General features: G+C 42.7%; 1 protein-coding gene across 1 annotated transcript; it reads right to left on the reverse strand.

Annotated features, from left to right (window-relative positions):
• Positions 1-1079: 1079 nt before the first annotated feature.
• Positions 1080-6873, reverse strand: LOC143132354 (glycerophosphocholine cholinephosphodiesterase ENPP6-like). The gene is made up of 8 exons (XM_076291807.1): positions 6575-6873; positions 5849-6028; positions 5330-5441; positions 4858-4999; positions 4224-4394; positions 3929-4066; positions 2955-3069; positions 1080-2409 (listed from the first exon to the last, which is right to left on the reverse strand). The coding sequence occupies exons 1-8, from the start codon at positions 6798-6800 to the stop codon at positions 2189-2191; spliced, it is 1305 nt and encodes a 434-aa protein (XP_076147922.1). The 5' UTR covers positions 6801-6873; the 3' UTR covers positions 1080-2188.
• Between the last annotated feature and the right edge of the window lie 9967 nt (positions 6874-16840).

Consider the following 16840-nt stretch of genomic DNA (forward strand, 5'->3'; position numbering starts at 1 on the left):
TGTTTTGCAATATGCTATGTGAAAAAAAGTGAACAAGTGCCTATAAAAAAGTATTCACCCCCCCCCCCCCCCTTAGATATTTTCCCTTTTACTGTCTTTATAAATGGAATCTTGATCATTTTTTTTTTCTTACAATAATTTACAAATGCCCTCTCAAAGTGAAAGCAGATTTCTAATTCATTAAAAAAGATATAATGAAAAATAAGCCTTTGCATAACTAATAACCACCTTCAAGTCAGCATTTAGTAGATGCACATTTGGTCACAATTAAAGCATGGAGTCTGCATGGATAGGTCTCAAATAGGCACATCTGATATTGATATCTGATAATGTAGCGGTCCTGGTTCTTCCTAGCAAACTCTCTCTACCTTTGAGATTGTGTGGTGGTCTGTTGACATCTCCACATGTCTAGTGTTCCCACTCCAGTAGCCCAATACCAACGGCAGTGTGTGTAGGATGAACTCTTAATTGCTGTGTCACATTTGTGTGAGTGTGTAGGATGAACTCTTCCACGTATCACCCGAGTGTGTAGGCTATTTTCCCAGCACCTAAACGTGTTATTCAGTGTGCGCCAGACCACGTTTGTTAGAAAGACCTGGCCTAATCTTAGTCTTCCTATTGGCCCACGCTGAGGTTCCCCAGTCCCTACCCTTGTGGTTCTCTTTTTTTCTTTCATTTCTTTTTTTTTTCTTTTATCTGGTGACTAATCAACTGCCTTGTGAGCCTATTTATTAATAAAGATTATATTTGTATACAGTACTTTCACCAACTGTGACGATAACATTATTCCCATTATTCAGAGTTCCCCTTTCCCCTTGACAGTACGTCTCCATCTCCTGCTCTTGCAACTTTTGTGTGCTTGTATGTGTGTGCGCCTGTGTGTGTGTGACTGTGTGCTTGAGCGCGTGCGTGTTTGTGTGTGTCTAATTGTGTCGACGTGTATGTGTGTGTGTGTGCATTTGGTGTGTGTATGTCAATTTGTCTCCATCTCCTATAGAGCCTGACCAATATGGGATTTTGAAGGCTGATAACCTACCGATTATGATATTTGAGTTATTCAAAAACTGATAACCAATATATCAGCTGATAGTCATTTTTAATAATATTTTTAACATGATTGATCTTTTATTCACCATATTGCAGTGAGAATACAATCCAAACAATGTCTAGACTGAACTGTCAGGCAATAGGATGATGAGTACCAGCGATGCAGATGCAGCGGCGCCTGGGAAGTGCTGAGACGGTGAGACGTCACCAGAATGCTGCTCAGCCATTCAGAATTGAGTTGAACCCATTATAATGGTGGAAACCTTTCCCTGTTCATACATTTAAAAATGTGAACAGCTTATGTCTTATTGTTGTGTGATTTAGGCTTTACAGTACTTTCCAATCTGCTGAAATGTGAGACTTTTATTCCTAATTGCATTCTTACCATGTGTGGTGGAATGACGTGCTAGGGTCTCATTCCGTCCTGGGCCACACATGGTCTATCTCCCTTTTTCTTGGCCGTATATGGTCATTCCCTTTCCTGTTGATTCTCGCCTTTAACTTCTCTGTTCTGAAATTTAGCACTTCTGCTTCATGGTGCTACTTTCCACTCCTCGGCCCCTTGTCTGGTTCTTAACCTCTGTCCGGTTTCTCACCTCCATGTCTGACAGCTCAGTCTGTTGACTTACAATGAATACAACACCTTTGGCATGCTTACTAATCTGCTGATTTACAATGAATGCACTTAAAATATTTGTAACATGTAAAAATGTTCTCCCATAACAGGGGCGTCACTAGGAGTGCAAAAGATCCGGGGCTTTAGTCCAGCATTTTTTTAATTTTATTTTTTATGGGGGTCCGGGGGTTTCTCCCCTGGGAAATTTTGAAAATTGGGCTGTTAAAGATGCAATTTCAACGTAGTTTGAGAAGGAAAGGTAGGCCAATCGTTGGGGTCCTCATGGGATGGGGGGGGTTTGGCCCCCAGGGACCAAACAATTTTTTTCCGTTTACAATTTTTTTCCGTAAAAGTCTAGTGGGGCTACATACCCACTAAATTTCATGTGCCCCGGTGTTTCGGTGTCCCGTGTATCGTTGACCCAAAATTCAGGCAGTAGATGCACATTGCATTCTTTTCAGGCTCGTTTACTATTGTCAGTGTGGCATTGAGGTAAATGCAGGTAAAACGTAATGGGGATGGATTTCAGTAAGGTGACACATGTACACATATAAACAGTCCTATCAAGACCAGGAGACAGCTGTGCTGGGTTACTAGGACCGCTGTACTGGACGGCTCTCTCAGCATGGCCCTCACGCGGTCGAATGAGCCATTATTGGGGAGCGGATCAATCCCAAGGGTATGACACATGACGTTATAGGCATCTACGGATCTGATTGGTCCAGCACTGAAGTTGCTTTTGAAATCTGTTGAACAAAAAAACTGAATTATCAGCTTGACAAAAAGAACTATTGGTCTTATTTTTCATTTTGCAAGCTAAAATAGGTGCTGATTTCATGGTTCATTTTATGGTTTTATGGGATCACATGTTTAAGATTACTGTGACCCCTTAACCATTACTCTGGCTAAGGAGGCAACCTAAGGACCTGAATAGAACATACTGTAGTGATCCCCGCAGTGGAAGGAGGTTACATTAGTTAATGCATGGTTAGGGGCCACCAGCAATGCTTTCATAGATCACCAGTGGGCTGCGTACCACTAGTTGAAAACCCTTGTGCTTGCACAACATTCTTTGCATTGGTTTTCACCAACTTTGCTGTTGGCTTTGTACTTTACTAAAGAGCATCAAAAGAGAACTGTATATCTTCCTTATTATGATATGGGTTTATGCTGAGAGAGTGACAAAGAGGAATGTAACTAATCTTGTGAAGTGAAGTGAAGTGCTGTGAAGAGAAGTGAACTTTTTAGAGAAGCAATGGCAACATTGGTTTCAGAGTCCCGAGTCCCTTACCTGGCCCTTTTGCTACAAAGAACCCTCTCATCTCAACAAGTTCATTGTCGTAGCCATGTGCTCCATATTTCCTGCCTCCCGTGGCATTTGGCTGGAAAGGCAGGGCTGATATGGTCTGAAAAAAAGTAACTTAATGAGCAAAAATATACTGAATTCAAGTAAGAAGACAGAAAGACAGAAGACTCTATTGTATATTTTTGACTACACATAAATGTGTGAATAGAGAGTCCCAACCATGACGATGCTACAGCATGCAAACAAACAAGCAACTTTAACTTGCAATCAAAAGCAGTTTTGCACCGGACCTAATTATCATGGTTAAATAGTTTTGACTAACATAACTGGGCGTATACTGTAGATGCCTATAGTTTCCTCATTCCTGGAGTTCCCCACATTCCCACCTTTGTCTTTACATAATGTATTTCCTTATTATTCATTTCCACACACACACAGACACACACACACACACACAGTTAGAACAGTGCTGAGTTGAGCCTGTTTCTCCACTTTGATAAGTAGTGAAGTATGAGGACAGAAATCAGGACAGTTAACTAATTAGTTAAATTACATTAAAGGGGAAACTTGGCAGGATTTCCCCCTCTGCTGGAGAAGTTGCACATTATGCTATTTCAATATGGGAAAAGGTAACGATAAAGCACATGGATTTGTTTACAAGCTAGCGAACGGTTAGCATAAGTTTGGCAGAACTATGTGGATGGACAAGGTAAGAAACACGACTTAAAACGAGTTTCTTGTTTCTCACTTCTCTTTCCGGGATGGTAGTCTCAATGTTGCAAGGTTGGTTTTCCGCCTGAGGACGCTAGGCGCATCGGGCGCATCGGGGAAAGTCACCATTTTCACCGGAACAGGTCATTTAACCATCCAAATGATTTCTAAATGGGTTTATTACGTTGAAATAGTTGCCAAGTTCCCCTTTAAATGAACACTCAGACAACGGTACAATAATAACTTACAGGAGTGATGATCCAGCCTGGTTTGGCTACAAGGGTCAGAGTTGAAACAAACCTCCCCTCCTTGTAATGGAATCGATCAGGGATGTCACTTATGCGGTAGGTTGTCATATTTTCCACAGCACTAAGAGCAGTGAATATCTGGGGTGAGGGGAGGTCAGTATCCATATGAATTTTATGGACATAAAAACAGCAGATAGAAAATGGTTGTAGGAAACAGAAAAACAAATATTCATTGTTCACACCTTTCTGTCATCATGCGTTGTAAATGAGAATACAGCCAAAAAGAGGATCTCACCTCTTCAAACTTTTCTTGTTTGGGCCACAGGCTCACGACAGGACCAATGTCCAGCACCTTGATGACATCGGACAGGTTGATGTGTTTGTCCAGCTCAATGAGGTTTGCGATCTCAGACATGCCGTGATCAGAGAACATGACGATGTTCAAGATTTTGCTCATGTTTTTTGCCTGCAACACGACCCCCAATGCATTAGTGCATGTGTCAGTTTAGCTTCTTTAATTTTTGCATCTTGCTTAAATCTGTATCAATCTGAGATCATTTCAGTATTGTTGTGTAGATGTGTCAGAATACAAGGATATGTGACTGGAATTAAGGATGCACGATATTGGATATCTGCTGATATTTCCAAACTCATTTTGGCCAATTGCCAATGTCGATATATGTGTTACAAATCTCTTTTTTATTTCCTTATTTCTTTCCTGTTCTAGAATTAAATATTTGCTCTTATTGTGATGGTATGTTTGTTGCTGCAGGCACATTGCCTTTAATTCTACTCAAGATATATACTTGATGTATACATGTAACTTTAACAATCCTAATTTGATAGCCAATGAATGTATCTGCTGATGCTGATATTGTACCAATAATACTATGCATTCATAACTGGGATACACAATATGGGATTCTCACCATGACCCTTTGGTTGAGAAATTGCATGGCGCCATCCAGACCAACAACCGTTCCTGCGGTCTGAAGTGAATGAGGCCCAAAGAAATGACCCACTGCGTCCACCCTCTCATAATACACGGCAGCCATGTCAGCTTTGCCATCACTAAAGCAAACACAGTTAAGCAACATTTTCAGGCTGATAGGAATTACTGCATGCTGCATAGTAGCAAACTCTGTCTGCCAGCCTGCCATGTGAAATCATGTGGACACTGATAAGATCATACCTTTATCATGTTTTGCGATGTGCTAGCCATGAAAAAAATATGAACATGTGTTTCGTTGAGCTATCATACCCAAAAGTATAATGACAATAAGTTTGAGAATGCCTTTTTTGTTTTGCATGGAATGTGGAATAAGTGGAATGTAAAAAATAATATTCAGCATATTGTCACATTAAAGATTGGATCAGATGAACCAGGATAGAACACAGTACTTTAGCGCGTCAAGGGCACGTTCCATGGCATCTGTCAAGTTCCCTTCATTTGCGTTTGGTTGGTACGGTTCACAGAGAGATGGTCTCACTCCTAGAATCTCGACTTCACACCCTGAAACATAATTTTCATACCCCACATAAAGACATGCAAGTGCTACAGTAAGGATTTGTTAAAGAGATGTGATTACTCTGGGAATGTTTATAACAATACTTATTACAACTTAATCATGATGGGACACTTTGCCTGTACTCTAATCTCAGCCGTGATGGATCATGTCTCCACCAGCAGAGCTCAGTGCACTGACCTGGCCAGTAGTACATGTAGACCCTCTTGCCCAGCAGAGCTCAGTGCACTGACCTGGCCAGTAGTACATGTAGACCCTCTTGCCCAGCAGAGCTCAGTGCACACTGACCTGGCCAGTAGTACATGTAGACCCTCTTGCCCAGCAGAGCTCAGTGCACTGACCTGGCCAGTAGTACATGTAGACCCTCTTGCCCAGCAGAGCTCAGTGCACTGACCTGGCCAGTAGTACATGTAGACCCTCTTGCCCAGTTTCTCCATGGTCACCCAGATCGGCTCCGATCCATTCCACCACAGAGGCAAGCGGCTGTCTGCGTTGCCACCAATCAGGAATTCCGTATTTGAGTCCACGTCCCACATGTAGTTCCCAGTCATCTGGTGCACTTCAGTGTTCCGGCCTGATGAAAGGGAAAATATGAAAGCTCCGAGGCATGACTCAATGTTTGTTTTTATTTGCTTAAAAGAGCTTTAGTGTAAATGGATTAGTTGTCTTGAATGCAGCCACATAACAGGTTTCCATTGACTTGTACTGTGTTTAATACATACTACCGGTAACATCAATGGCAATGACAGAAAACAGGGCATAGGCATTTTTGACATTACATCAAAACAGTTGTTACTTCACAATCTGTTGCTATTCCTAGGTCATTTTCAATGTTTTGAAGATATTTTTAAAAAGTACACAGCACCTTTATTTCTTCACCTCATAGAATACAGTAATTTCCTGTGTATTAGCCGCATTGTGTATAAACTGCCGTACAGTGTTGCCAATTGCCAAATGCCAATTGAAATAAAACATGTATTAACCGCAGCCATGTATCAACTGCAGTGCCCAATAGACTAATAAATCAGAATCAGATTAGTGATTTTATCATAAAGAAGAATGATAAAAAAGATATGCATTCCCAAGTATAGGTAACAGGAAATTATGGAATAGTGCTTACCTGTCATGAGTGAGTAGTAGTTTGGATAAGACAGACTGGGGAACTCTGGAGTCATGTAATCCACTTTCACTCCATTTTCCACAATCTGTCGGAACCCAGGAAAATTGTCCAGATTATTGAGGTAGTCATAACGGAGTCCATCAATTAGAAAAACTAAAAGTTTGCCACTGGCATTGTAGGAGCTTATGATGCTTAGTAAGATAACAGCAATGCAGGTGTATGTCATGGTGTCCAAAAGTAAAGGCTTTGACTACAGCGACAAGTGACTGACATTTACATTCAGAGTCTGTCTGTAGGGTTGAGTTGTCATGTTTCCTCTTTAAACAGGTCGAGTAGGTGGAGTGATGGACTGCCTATCAGTTTGGAGCAAAGCAATGCATCAGAGAGTGTAAGGGTGTTTCCCATGGTGATCAAATTTCAAGACAAAAAAAGTGCTCTAGTTAGAAATAAAATAAGAAATACTTGATTAAACCTGAGGGACATTGCGTGTCACAACAACACGCGCACACACACACACACACACACAGATACACTCCCAGATACACACACACGTTGATCCCCATTCTGACGTTTATTAGTTTGGCCCCCTGCCCGTTTGTATCTTAGCTCATATTTGTTCATTGAAATATTAATCTGGCTATTCTCAGTGCACTTAAAGGCTACATTTCCCTCAGCCACCAGAATGGTGGGCCACTCAACAATCAGAGGGGATGACACTACAGTGGCAGTGGTAGAACTAGAGCAAGCAATAAAACAAGGTAGCAGCAATGGCAGAGAATATCAAAGAATTGCTGTGGGAAGAATGTGTCCACAAGTAAATACACTGTTTCCTTCATGCCAGTGTGGTTTATCATCAGCAGGGGTACCGTTAGGGGTGGGGAGTTAAGACGGTTCTAAGGGCCCCCAGAGAACACACACATATATTATCATCAAATATGCTGAGTAATGTAACCCACCTAAAGGTTCTGGAGCACTTGAGAGCACCTGATTGAAATAGAACATACTCCATGTCAACAGATGAAACACAGTTTTCATCTGGAAATGAATAGTTTAATCGGACTGTCTCCTTCATGCCAGTGTGATAAGTAAAAGTATATACATTGTTATCAGTATGCACACTGCTGAATTTATAGAGCCAAAATAAATACATTGTTTCCTTCATACCAATGTGGTTTATTATCAGTTTGCAAAGGTTATTGACAAAGTAGGAAGTAACGTTAGGAATCCCTGAATCCCTACAAAAGTGATAGAGATCCCTTGCGTAAGTCTGAATCTCTGATGTGAAACTTCTTTGCACATTTCTTCAATCAGCAATCATTCATTATCCATAAGAGATACCGTGTCTGTTATGTGTTGCTATTTTCAAGTAGGCTATGGATCTAAGGCACATTTAGAAAAAGGACTGTATTGCAGATTTGGTGAAGAAAACAGTACAAAAGGTGGGTTTACATGGACAGTTTCTTTTTCATAGTCAAAGTTTTTCCAGCAAAGTTCTGGCAACAATGAGAAATTTGCCACCACACTTAGTAATAGCAAATTTCCAGTGAACTTCTGGTGACAGTGCTACCAGTAGGCCACGGCCGCTACCAGGGGGCAGCCCTACTGGTTAACGCTTCAGACGGCTGAAGTGCCCTTGAGCAAGGCACCTAACCCCCTCACTGCTCCCCGAGCAGCGCTGTTGTTGTAGGCAGCTCACTGCGCCGGGATTAGTGTGTGCTTCACCTCACTGTGTGCTGAGTGTGTTTCACTAATTCACGGATTGGGATAAATGCAGAGACCAAATTTCCCTCACGGGATCAAAAGAGTATATATACACTTATACTTATACCACCACGCGCATCACGCACTGTGCGTAGGGCACCAAGGGGCGTCGGGGGCACCAACACTTAGCCAATAAATAGTAGCTTTACTTCAAACTGCTTTTCATTCTTTCGAACGTTAACAGTGTCAAAATGCAGCAACAACATGTTACATGCAATGGTGATATGGGTCCTCTCAATCTCCACTATCCAGCAGAACTAATTTCAACGTTATGCTACTCCATTTAATTGGGGACGCATCTTGAGTGCGCACGAGAGAAAGGGGTAGAGAGAGTGGCAGGTCCCAGCTGCCTTGTCATTTGTTGATAATTGCTTTCTCCTTTTTGATATGAGAAACTTGTTTTAAAGGAAATCATAAAGGCAACAAAGACAAGGCGAGAGGAGACCTCGGAGTTATCCGGTTCCCACTACTGACCATTTATAAACTGCGAGCATGGCCGAATCTACCACCGCGGTCATGTCCTCTGTATTTCTTTCCGTTTAATTTGTTAAGTAAAACTAGCTGACGAGACCATAATCATTGCCTCAACGCACCGTCAGGTGTCACGTAGCCTAGTTGGAGTCGCATGGCTGTATCTACCATAGAGGAAGTTTCGTTTCATTTATTACTGTAAGTAAAAAATGACGACTAGACCATTATCCTTGCCTCAATGCACCGTCAAGTGACAGTAGTTGCAGAAAGGCCTAGTAGCCTATGCTTCCTCTGTCAAAACGAATGAGAAAGCTAATGGTTACAGTTTTTTCTGATTGCTTAAGCACATTTTTTGTAACTATGGCTTTTTTTGCAAAACTCTACACACAAATAGGAAAACCTTTCACCCAATCAGCAAAACATTGTAGTTCTCTTGCAAAAGCCAACACATCTTGCTTAACTCTTCACACCTTCGTAAAAATGGTGTTATCAAACAGTAAACACAAGCCATCACAATAGTAAACACACAATGTGCCAACTACACACTGATGGTATAAATAAAAAACACATCTGGCTTTTGCTTTCTCTGTGCACAAGGTAGACAATGTCAGTTTGAGGTCATACTTTTGTCATAGTTCTGTAAACATACAGGGATCCAAACTTCAAGTATTGGTGTTTATTTACACACATCAAAACAAACACAAGTGTGTTTTTCCAAGTCAAAACACAAAATAGCAAAGAGACAAAACAAATCAGTCTACAGCGGGTCGTCTCTCTCAAAATTTCGTCTACATCACATGCAATGTCCTAGTCCAAGGCACCGGGGAAAATATATTGTGGAAGGCCGTATCCAGGCCTGACATGACAATATCCCCACATGTAGACTGATTTTTTTGCCTGTAAAAGGGCTATTTCTTTCTCTTCTTACCCTTCCTCTTCCCCCTCCTCGTCCTCCTCTTGCTCCTCCTTGTCCTCTTCATCCTCTCCCTCCCACTTCTTCATCCTCCTTTAATTCTGACTCTTCTCACTCTTCCTGCTCCCTCCATTGTACCTATTGTACATTACCTGTGGCTTATTTATAGTGCTTGGCTGATTGCAAAGTGAACTAATTATCTAAAACAGTTTTCACATGAGGGTCATTCCGTGTCAAATCACCCAGTGGCTGGCAGGTCACCCTCTCATGTGAAAAAACATCACCACCTTTGAGGGCTTCTCATTCAAAACGTATGTGACACAAATTCATCAGATTTTTTTCCCACTCATGTATGGATTATAAGGTCATGTCCATGCATTAACTTTGGTTATTAACATTACCATATTGTCAGAGCATTTTTATTAAATTGGGCTTGATTTTCAAAAAGCCCGTTTTCATCTTCTCATTTCACCACGTGGACAGTTAACAGGATTTTTTTTAATTTTACCATATATCATTCTGTATGTGAGGATCATCTGCCCAAAATTTGGGCTTGTTGCTGAGTTTCTTCATTGAGATAAGATTTTTTACAAATATTGTCTATAAATCCACTGAATTTGTACTTAATCTGCAGTACCACTTTGCACCACATGTGGTGCTCTTTTAATACAATGGAAGTCAATGGAAGAGTAAGAGAGTCACTTGTTTGCTGCACATATCCAATCTAAACACACAGTTTATGGTTCATAGTTGAATTGCTCCAAATAATTATTGCAATATTAACAACATACTACTCATACATACATCTTATCTAGAGAAAATAAACTGATCAAGTAAATTATACACATAATTACCATCTTTGTAATGAGTTTTCTACACCAGCTTCAACCTATCAGTGCCTATGTGAGCACTTTAATAATTACTAGCCAGCTGGTTAGGCAAAGTCTATATCCATCGTCATATGCTTGGGATGCAGTCCTCTGTGATACATAGACAAAGAGCATCAAGATGGAGATCAGTGCTTTGTCTCCATGTCTGGAGATCTGGGACATCTGGGAAAGAAGTTGGAAAATGAATGTAATAAAGGAACATATTCAAGTAAAAAGGGGTTTCTAAAATTCAGTGCATTGTCAGATGCAGAAAAATCAATACTAACGATTTATCATCTTTTTACAAATGCCTCTTGGATCCACGAGTCCTCAAACCTTGTTATGAATACTTGTAATGGAAACACACATGGTCATCTTCATCAAGTGAAATACCTTGATGAACTGAATTTTAGAAACCCATTGTTTCTTGAATATGTTCCTTTATTACATTAATTTTCCACCTTCTTTCCCAGATCACATGGAGACAAAGCACTGATGTCCATCTTGATGCTTGAGGACTGCATCCCATGAATATGACGATGGATATAGACTTTGCCTAACCAGCTGGCTAGTAATTATTAAAGTACTCACATAGGCACTGATAGGTTGAAGCTGGTGTAGAAAACTCGTTACAAAGATGGTAATTATGCTAAATCCTCTTGCTGCATGTATGATGACCAGTCAGTCTTATGTGTGTATAATTTACTTGATCAGTTTATTTTCTCTAAATAAGATTTATGTATAAGTAGTATGTTGTTCATGTTGCAATAATTATTTGGACCAATTCAACTATGAACCATAAACTGTGTGTTTAGATTGGATATGTGCAGCAAACAAGTGACTCTCTTACTCTTCCATTGACTTCCATTGTATTAAAAGAGCACCACATGTGGTGCAAAGTGGTACTGCAGATCCAGTACAAATTCAATGGATTTATAGACAATATTTAAAAAAATCTTATCTCAATGAAGAAACTCAGCAACAAGCCCAAATTTTGGGCAGATGATCCTCACATACAGAATGATATATGGTAAAATTTTAAAAAATCCTGTTAACTGTCCACATGGTGAAATGAGAAGATGAAAACAGGCTTTTTGAAAATCAAGCCCAATTTTAAAAAAATGCTCTGAAAATATGAAAATGATAACAAGCAAAGTTAATGCATGGACAGGACCTTATAATACATATATGGGTAGGAAAAAAATCTGATGAATTTGTGTCACATACTTTTTGAATGAGAAGCCCTCAAAGGTGATGATGTCTTTTCACATTATGAATTTATAGCCATTTTCAGAGCTTTGCAGAGGGGAAAGTACACAAGATACGTCTGATCCGATTGGATTTTTTAATTCAACAGGAAATTGTACTTCTATTCACATAGTTTCACTAATGTGTGTGAAATACCAAAAGAGCCAATAATGTTGGAAGTTGAACAAAAAGGATTGTTTCAAAGGGCTGTAGTTTTGCAACGATTAGTTATACAGATATACTATTTTAAGATCTATGCATGGATTTGGTCTACAAACACCTGTGATTTTTTTCAGATTTTTTGGGAGAGGGTCACCTGCCAAATTGTGCTGAAATTGGGTGATTTCACACGGAATGACCCATGAGAAAGTGTTCCAGAGAGTTGGCAAAATAGTGAAAATAATAGCCATACATGTGTATAGATTTGTTAGGAGTGTGTTGATCATTTGTAAATTGAGTGTAAAGCATGAGTTGTGTTTACAGTTCTGCAAAAAGAGTGCTGTGCAGTGAATTGTGCTTACAGTTGTGCAAAGTGTGTGTTACAAAATTGCAAACTGAGTGCAAAGCAGTGTTTGTGCTTTTAGTTTTGCGAACTCAGTGAGTGGTTTTGCTAAACGTATTAATAGTTTTAGAAATTGTGCTATAAGAATCACAGTTGTGTTTAAGCATTCAGAAAAAACTGTAAATGCTTACTTGTACTGGAAATGTTATGCTGAAATTCAGTGGAGATGCAACTAACCTGCACTGAAAATTAAGTTATATTAAAGGGGACTGTACTGCCCTCCTAATGGTGTGCATAACCAAAATTAGACAGCCAGCCAAACTCCCTGAATGATAACGCGAGAGTCAGGATGTAGCGTCTCAAGCTCCAAGTTTACTGAAGACTCTTTGTTGTCAGACAAGGTGTAAAACTGAAATAATACAGAGATAAAGCCAAATTAATTTCTTATACAATTACTAAAGCATGAATATTGAGCCAAACTTACATGAATTATAATAAAAATAAAGTGCAGATATCTTCAATATCCTGGATACATGATACAATGAGCATATCCTATGCTGAGCAATGGTGACTAAACAATATCTAGATATTAATCTGTTAGCCGCTGTTATCCAATGAAATTAAGTTGCGCTTCAGGGCAACTTCACTCGGACTCCATGCGCGTTCCCGAGCAACTTTTTCTTCTTCTTGTTATGAGGCAAGGACTTAATGTGCATTATCGCCAACCTCTTACTGGAGGACGACTCTCTTTTTACAGAATATCCAATAAAAATCGACGTTGGTTCATGCGTAATTTCCAGCGCTGTAACTTGGCGCATTGTCAGAGCCGACTGGCGCTGGATCCGAACCCCAGTGTTCAAGATGGTGTTGACTATGAATTGGCCGGATTTACTAGCCTAGCCTCCACCATTCATTTGTATGGAGGGCGGGACTTAGTCACTCTCTCCAGTTATATATAATACCTCCATGTACCAAACAGGGGGGCGCTAGAACGCCTAAACTTCAAAACCCCGCCTGGCGTCTGTGATGCCACTAACATTTATACTATCTACACGCTTAGTCCTCTTTGGGAAGAAGAAGAATAACTGCGGAGACTGGTCTCAGGAATGTCTTTGGTATCCCTTGCGCTGTAGTCTTCACTTCGACCTTCCGCACCTTTCCATCCTGGCTTGGGTAGGTCGCTGTCACCAGTGCCAGGGGCCACTCGTTTCTTGCAGCTTGGCTGTCTTTTAACAGCACTACGTCGCCTTGTTGCAGGTTAAGGTGTTCCCCAACCCACTTGCGACGGCTCCTCGTAGGGAGGTACTCCCGTCTCCATCGGGTCCAGAACGTGCTCGCGAGCGCTTGCACCTGTCTCCATTGGCTCTGGTGGAGATCCTTATCTGAGAAGTCACCAGGTGGAGGAGGCACAGCACCCTTTTGTGTGAGCAGCATTGCGGGAGTCAACAGGAAAGGAGCGTCTGGATCGGTAGACACCGGAGTAAGGGGTCTGGCGTTGATGATCGCAGACACTTCACACATGAAAGTGCATAGGACCTCATGGGAGAGATGGACGTGCTCCTGTAGCAGTATGGAGTCGAAGATCCGTCGGGCTACTCCAATCATCCGCTCCCAAGAGCCTCCCATGTGCGACGAGTAGGGGGGATTGAACTCCCAAGAGCAACCTTGGTCACTCAGGTATCTCTGGATACTGGGTCCTTGTTGTTGTTTTGTCAGTCTGAGTTCCTTGCAAGCGGCGATAAATTTTGTCCCGCAATCAGACCTTAGTTGCTTTGCAGGTCCACGGATTGCAAAGAATCGCCTCAGGGCGTTGATGCAACTAGAGGTGTCCATGGACTCGACTACCTCGATATGCACTGCTCTAGTGCTCATGCAGGTAAACAGTATCGCCCATCGTTTACTTTCAGCATGCCCGCCTCTGGTGCGCCTCGCAATAACCTTCCATGGCCCGAAAACATCCAGCCCAACATAGCTAAAGGGTGGAGATGTGCTGAGGCGCTCAGGTGGCAGATCTGCCATGGTTTGCTCTTCCATCTTTCCTCGTAGCTTCCGACAGGTGATGCACCCATGAATGATGGAGCTGACGAGCCTTTTACATCCGATGATCCACAGGCCTGAAGACCTTACGGCACCTTCAGTGAAATGGCGCCCCTGATGTTTCACCTGCTTGTGGTGGTAGGACACTAACAGGGAGGGCAGAAACATGGTTGTGCTTAGGTAGAACAAGGGGGTTCTTTTCAGCGTGTTCCAATGGCGCATGTGCGAGCCTGCCTCCAATTCTCATGAGGCCTTCTTCCACCACTGGACTGAGCCTAAAGAGTGGGCTGCTGGTGGGTAGAGCCTCGCCATCCGTCAGAGCAGAGAACTCTGCTGGGAAAGCTTCTCTTTGGACTGCTTGCATGATGATATTCAAGGCTTGTGAACGCTCATCGGGTGTGCGGGGTTGTTCGCACCAATGCCAGCCTTTACATCCTTTGGCATAGTCCTTAGACTTGTGACATCGGACTATGTGGATGAGCAAGGCGACAGCTCTCACTAGTGAGTCCCAAGTTGAAAAGCGCTTGAACCGATCTGTCGTGAGGGATTGCGCTTGGACCTGCATGTGGAAGCTTGATACCTCAGGTCGCACCTCGACGTCAAGTTCAGGACTGATGAGTTCGAAGGACTCGGACTCCTCTTGCAGGCCATCGTACGGTCTTCGGAGGAAGGCTGGTCCGCTGAACCATGTAGTTTTCGCAAGGTTTAATGCAGAGACGGCCCTGGATGCGTGATCAGCCGGATTGTGCTCTGTTGGTACATAGAACCACTGCTCTGGCTTGGTCGACTGACGTATCCGCTGCACTCTGTTGTGTACATACACATAGAAGCGCTTCACCTCGTTATGCATGTACCCTAAGACCACTTTGCTATCGCAGTAAAACTTGACTGCATCCATCTTGAGGTCAATCTCGTCAAGGATGAGCTCTGCCATTTCTACTGCTAGCACAACGCCGCAAAGTTCGAGCCGAGGGATGGTAGGCTTACACTGAGGGGCTAACTTGGCTTTCCCTAGGACGAAGCCGACATTGCTGTTCCCGTCTTCATCAATGGCTCTAAGGTAGGCAACTGCACCAATAGCCTTGGTGGAGGCGTCAGAAAACACACAGTTCCAGTCGTTTTGCCTTTGCAAGGGAATCTGGTGTGTAGGTACGTGGGATGTGCAGCTCTTTCAGCTCTAGGAGTGAGTCTCGCCAGGTTACCCACCTCGTTTCTCCTCTGGGAGTGGAGCGTCCCAATCAGAAGTGTCACGGGTAAGTTCCCGTAGTAGAGCTCTTCCTTGCACCGTGACCGGAGAAGCTAGGCCAAGTGGATCAAACACACTGTTGATGGTGGAGAGGACACCACGCCGGGTGAACGGCTTGTCACCCACGGACACTTGGAAGGTAAATGCATCGCTAGCTATCTCCCAGCACAACCCAAGACTTTGCTGTAAAACTGTGCTCTCCTCACTCAGGTCTAGATCCTGTATGCTTACAGCATGATCCTCTGGTGGGAAGGCCTTCATCACAGCTGGGCTGTTGGAGGCGATTTTGTGGAGCCGAAGGTTTGACTCCGCGAGAGATGCTTGCGTCCTCTTGAGAAGGCTGATGGACTCTGTGTTGCTGGGCAAGGACATGAGCCCGTCGTCCACATAGAAGTGTCTCTATGAACCTTTGTGTGTCTGCGCCATGTTCACGTTCACCCTCTTTGGCGGCAAGCCTCAGCCCATAGATGGCGATGGAGGGCGAAGGACTATTGCCAAAAACATGCACCTTCATCCGGTACTCGATGATGTCTTTTGCCGGGTCGTTATCCCTAAACCACAAGAACCTCAAGAAGTTCCGGTGGTCCTCTCTGATTAGAAAGCAGTGGAACATTTTTTGGATGTCCGCCATGATTGCCACTTGCTCCTTTCGGAAGCGGATAAGAACTCCCAGCAGGCTATTGTTAAGGTCTGGGCCTGTCAACAGCACGTTGTTGAGGGAGATGCCACCTTCCTGAGCACTGGAGTCGAAAACCACTCATTTGATCAGGCTTTCAAGGGTGACAGACTCCAAATGTCGGGAGGTACCAGCACTCTTCGTCTTGCATCAGGGGAGGGGCTGGTTCGGCATGATCGTCCTCAAACACCTTCCTCATGAAGTCGAAGAACTGCTGTTTCATCACAGGTTTCCTGTTCAAGGTCTGACAAAGTGAGGAAAGGCGATTGAGTGCCTGCTTTCAATTGTTTGGGAGTCGCCTTCGTGGGACCTTGAAGGGTAATGGGGCAACCCAGTTGTTCTTGTCATCTCTGTACACCTCTGAGTTCATGATCTTTAGAAAGGCTACGTCTTCGATGGATTGAGCAACCTTATTGTCGTTTTCTGTTGTTTGGAACAGGTTCTGACCCAACTGATGTTCTGTAACTCTTCCTGGACTGGACTTGCGGGTGTCGGTGAGACTGCTTGGTTGCTCCCCGCCATGGCACACTTTCTCTTTCAGGA

The sequence above is a fragment of the Alosa pseudoharengus genome, unplaced genomic scaffold (genome assembly GCF_046254945.1).
Source record: "Alosa pseudoharengus isolate Yale_2024_CS ecotype anadromous, Long Island Sound unplaced genomic scaffold, YU_APseudo_1.1 YU_APseudo_1.1_scf_19, whole genome shotgun sequence".
In the NCBI taxonomy this organism is placed as follows: domain Eukaryota; kingdom Metazoa; phylum Chordata; class Actinopteri; order Clupeiformes; family Clupeidae; genus Alosa; species Alosa pseudoharengus.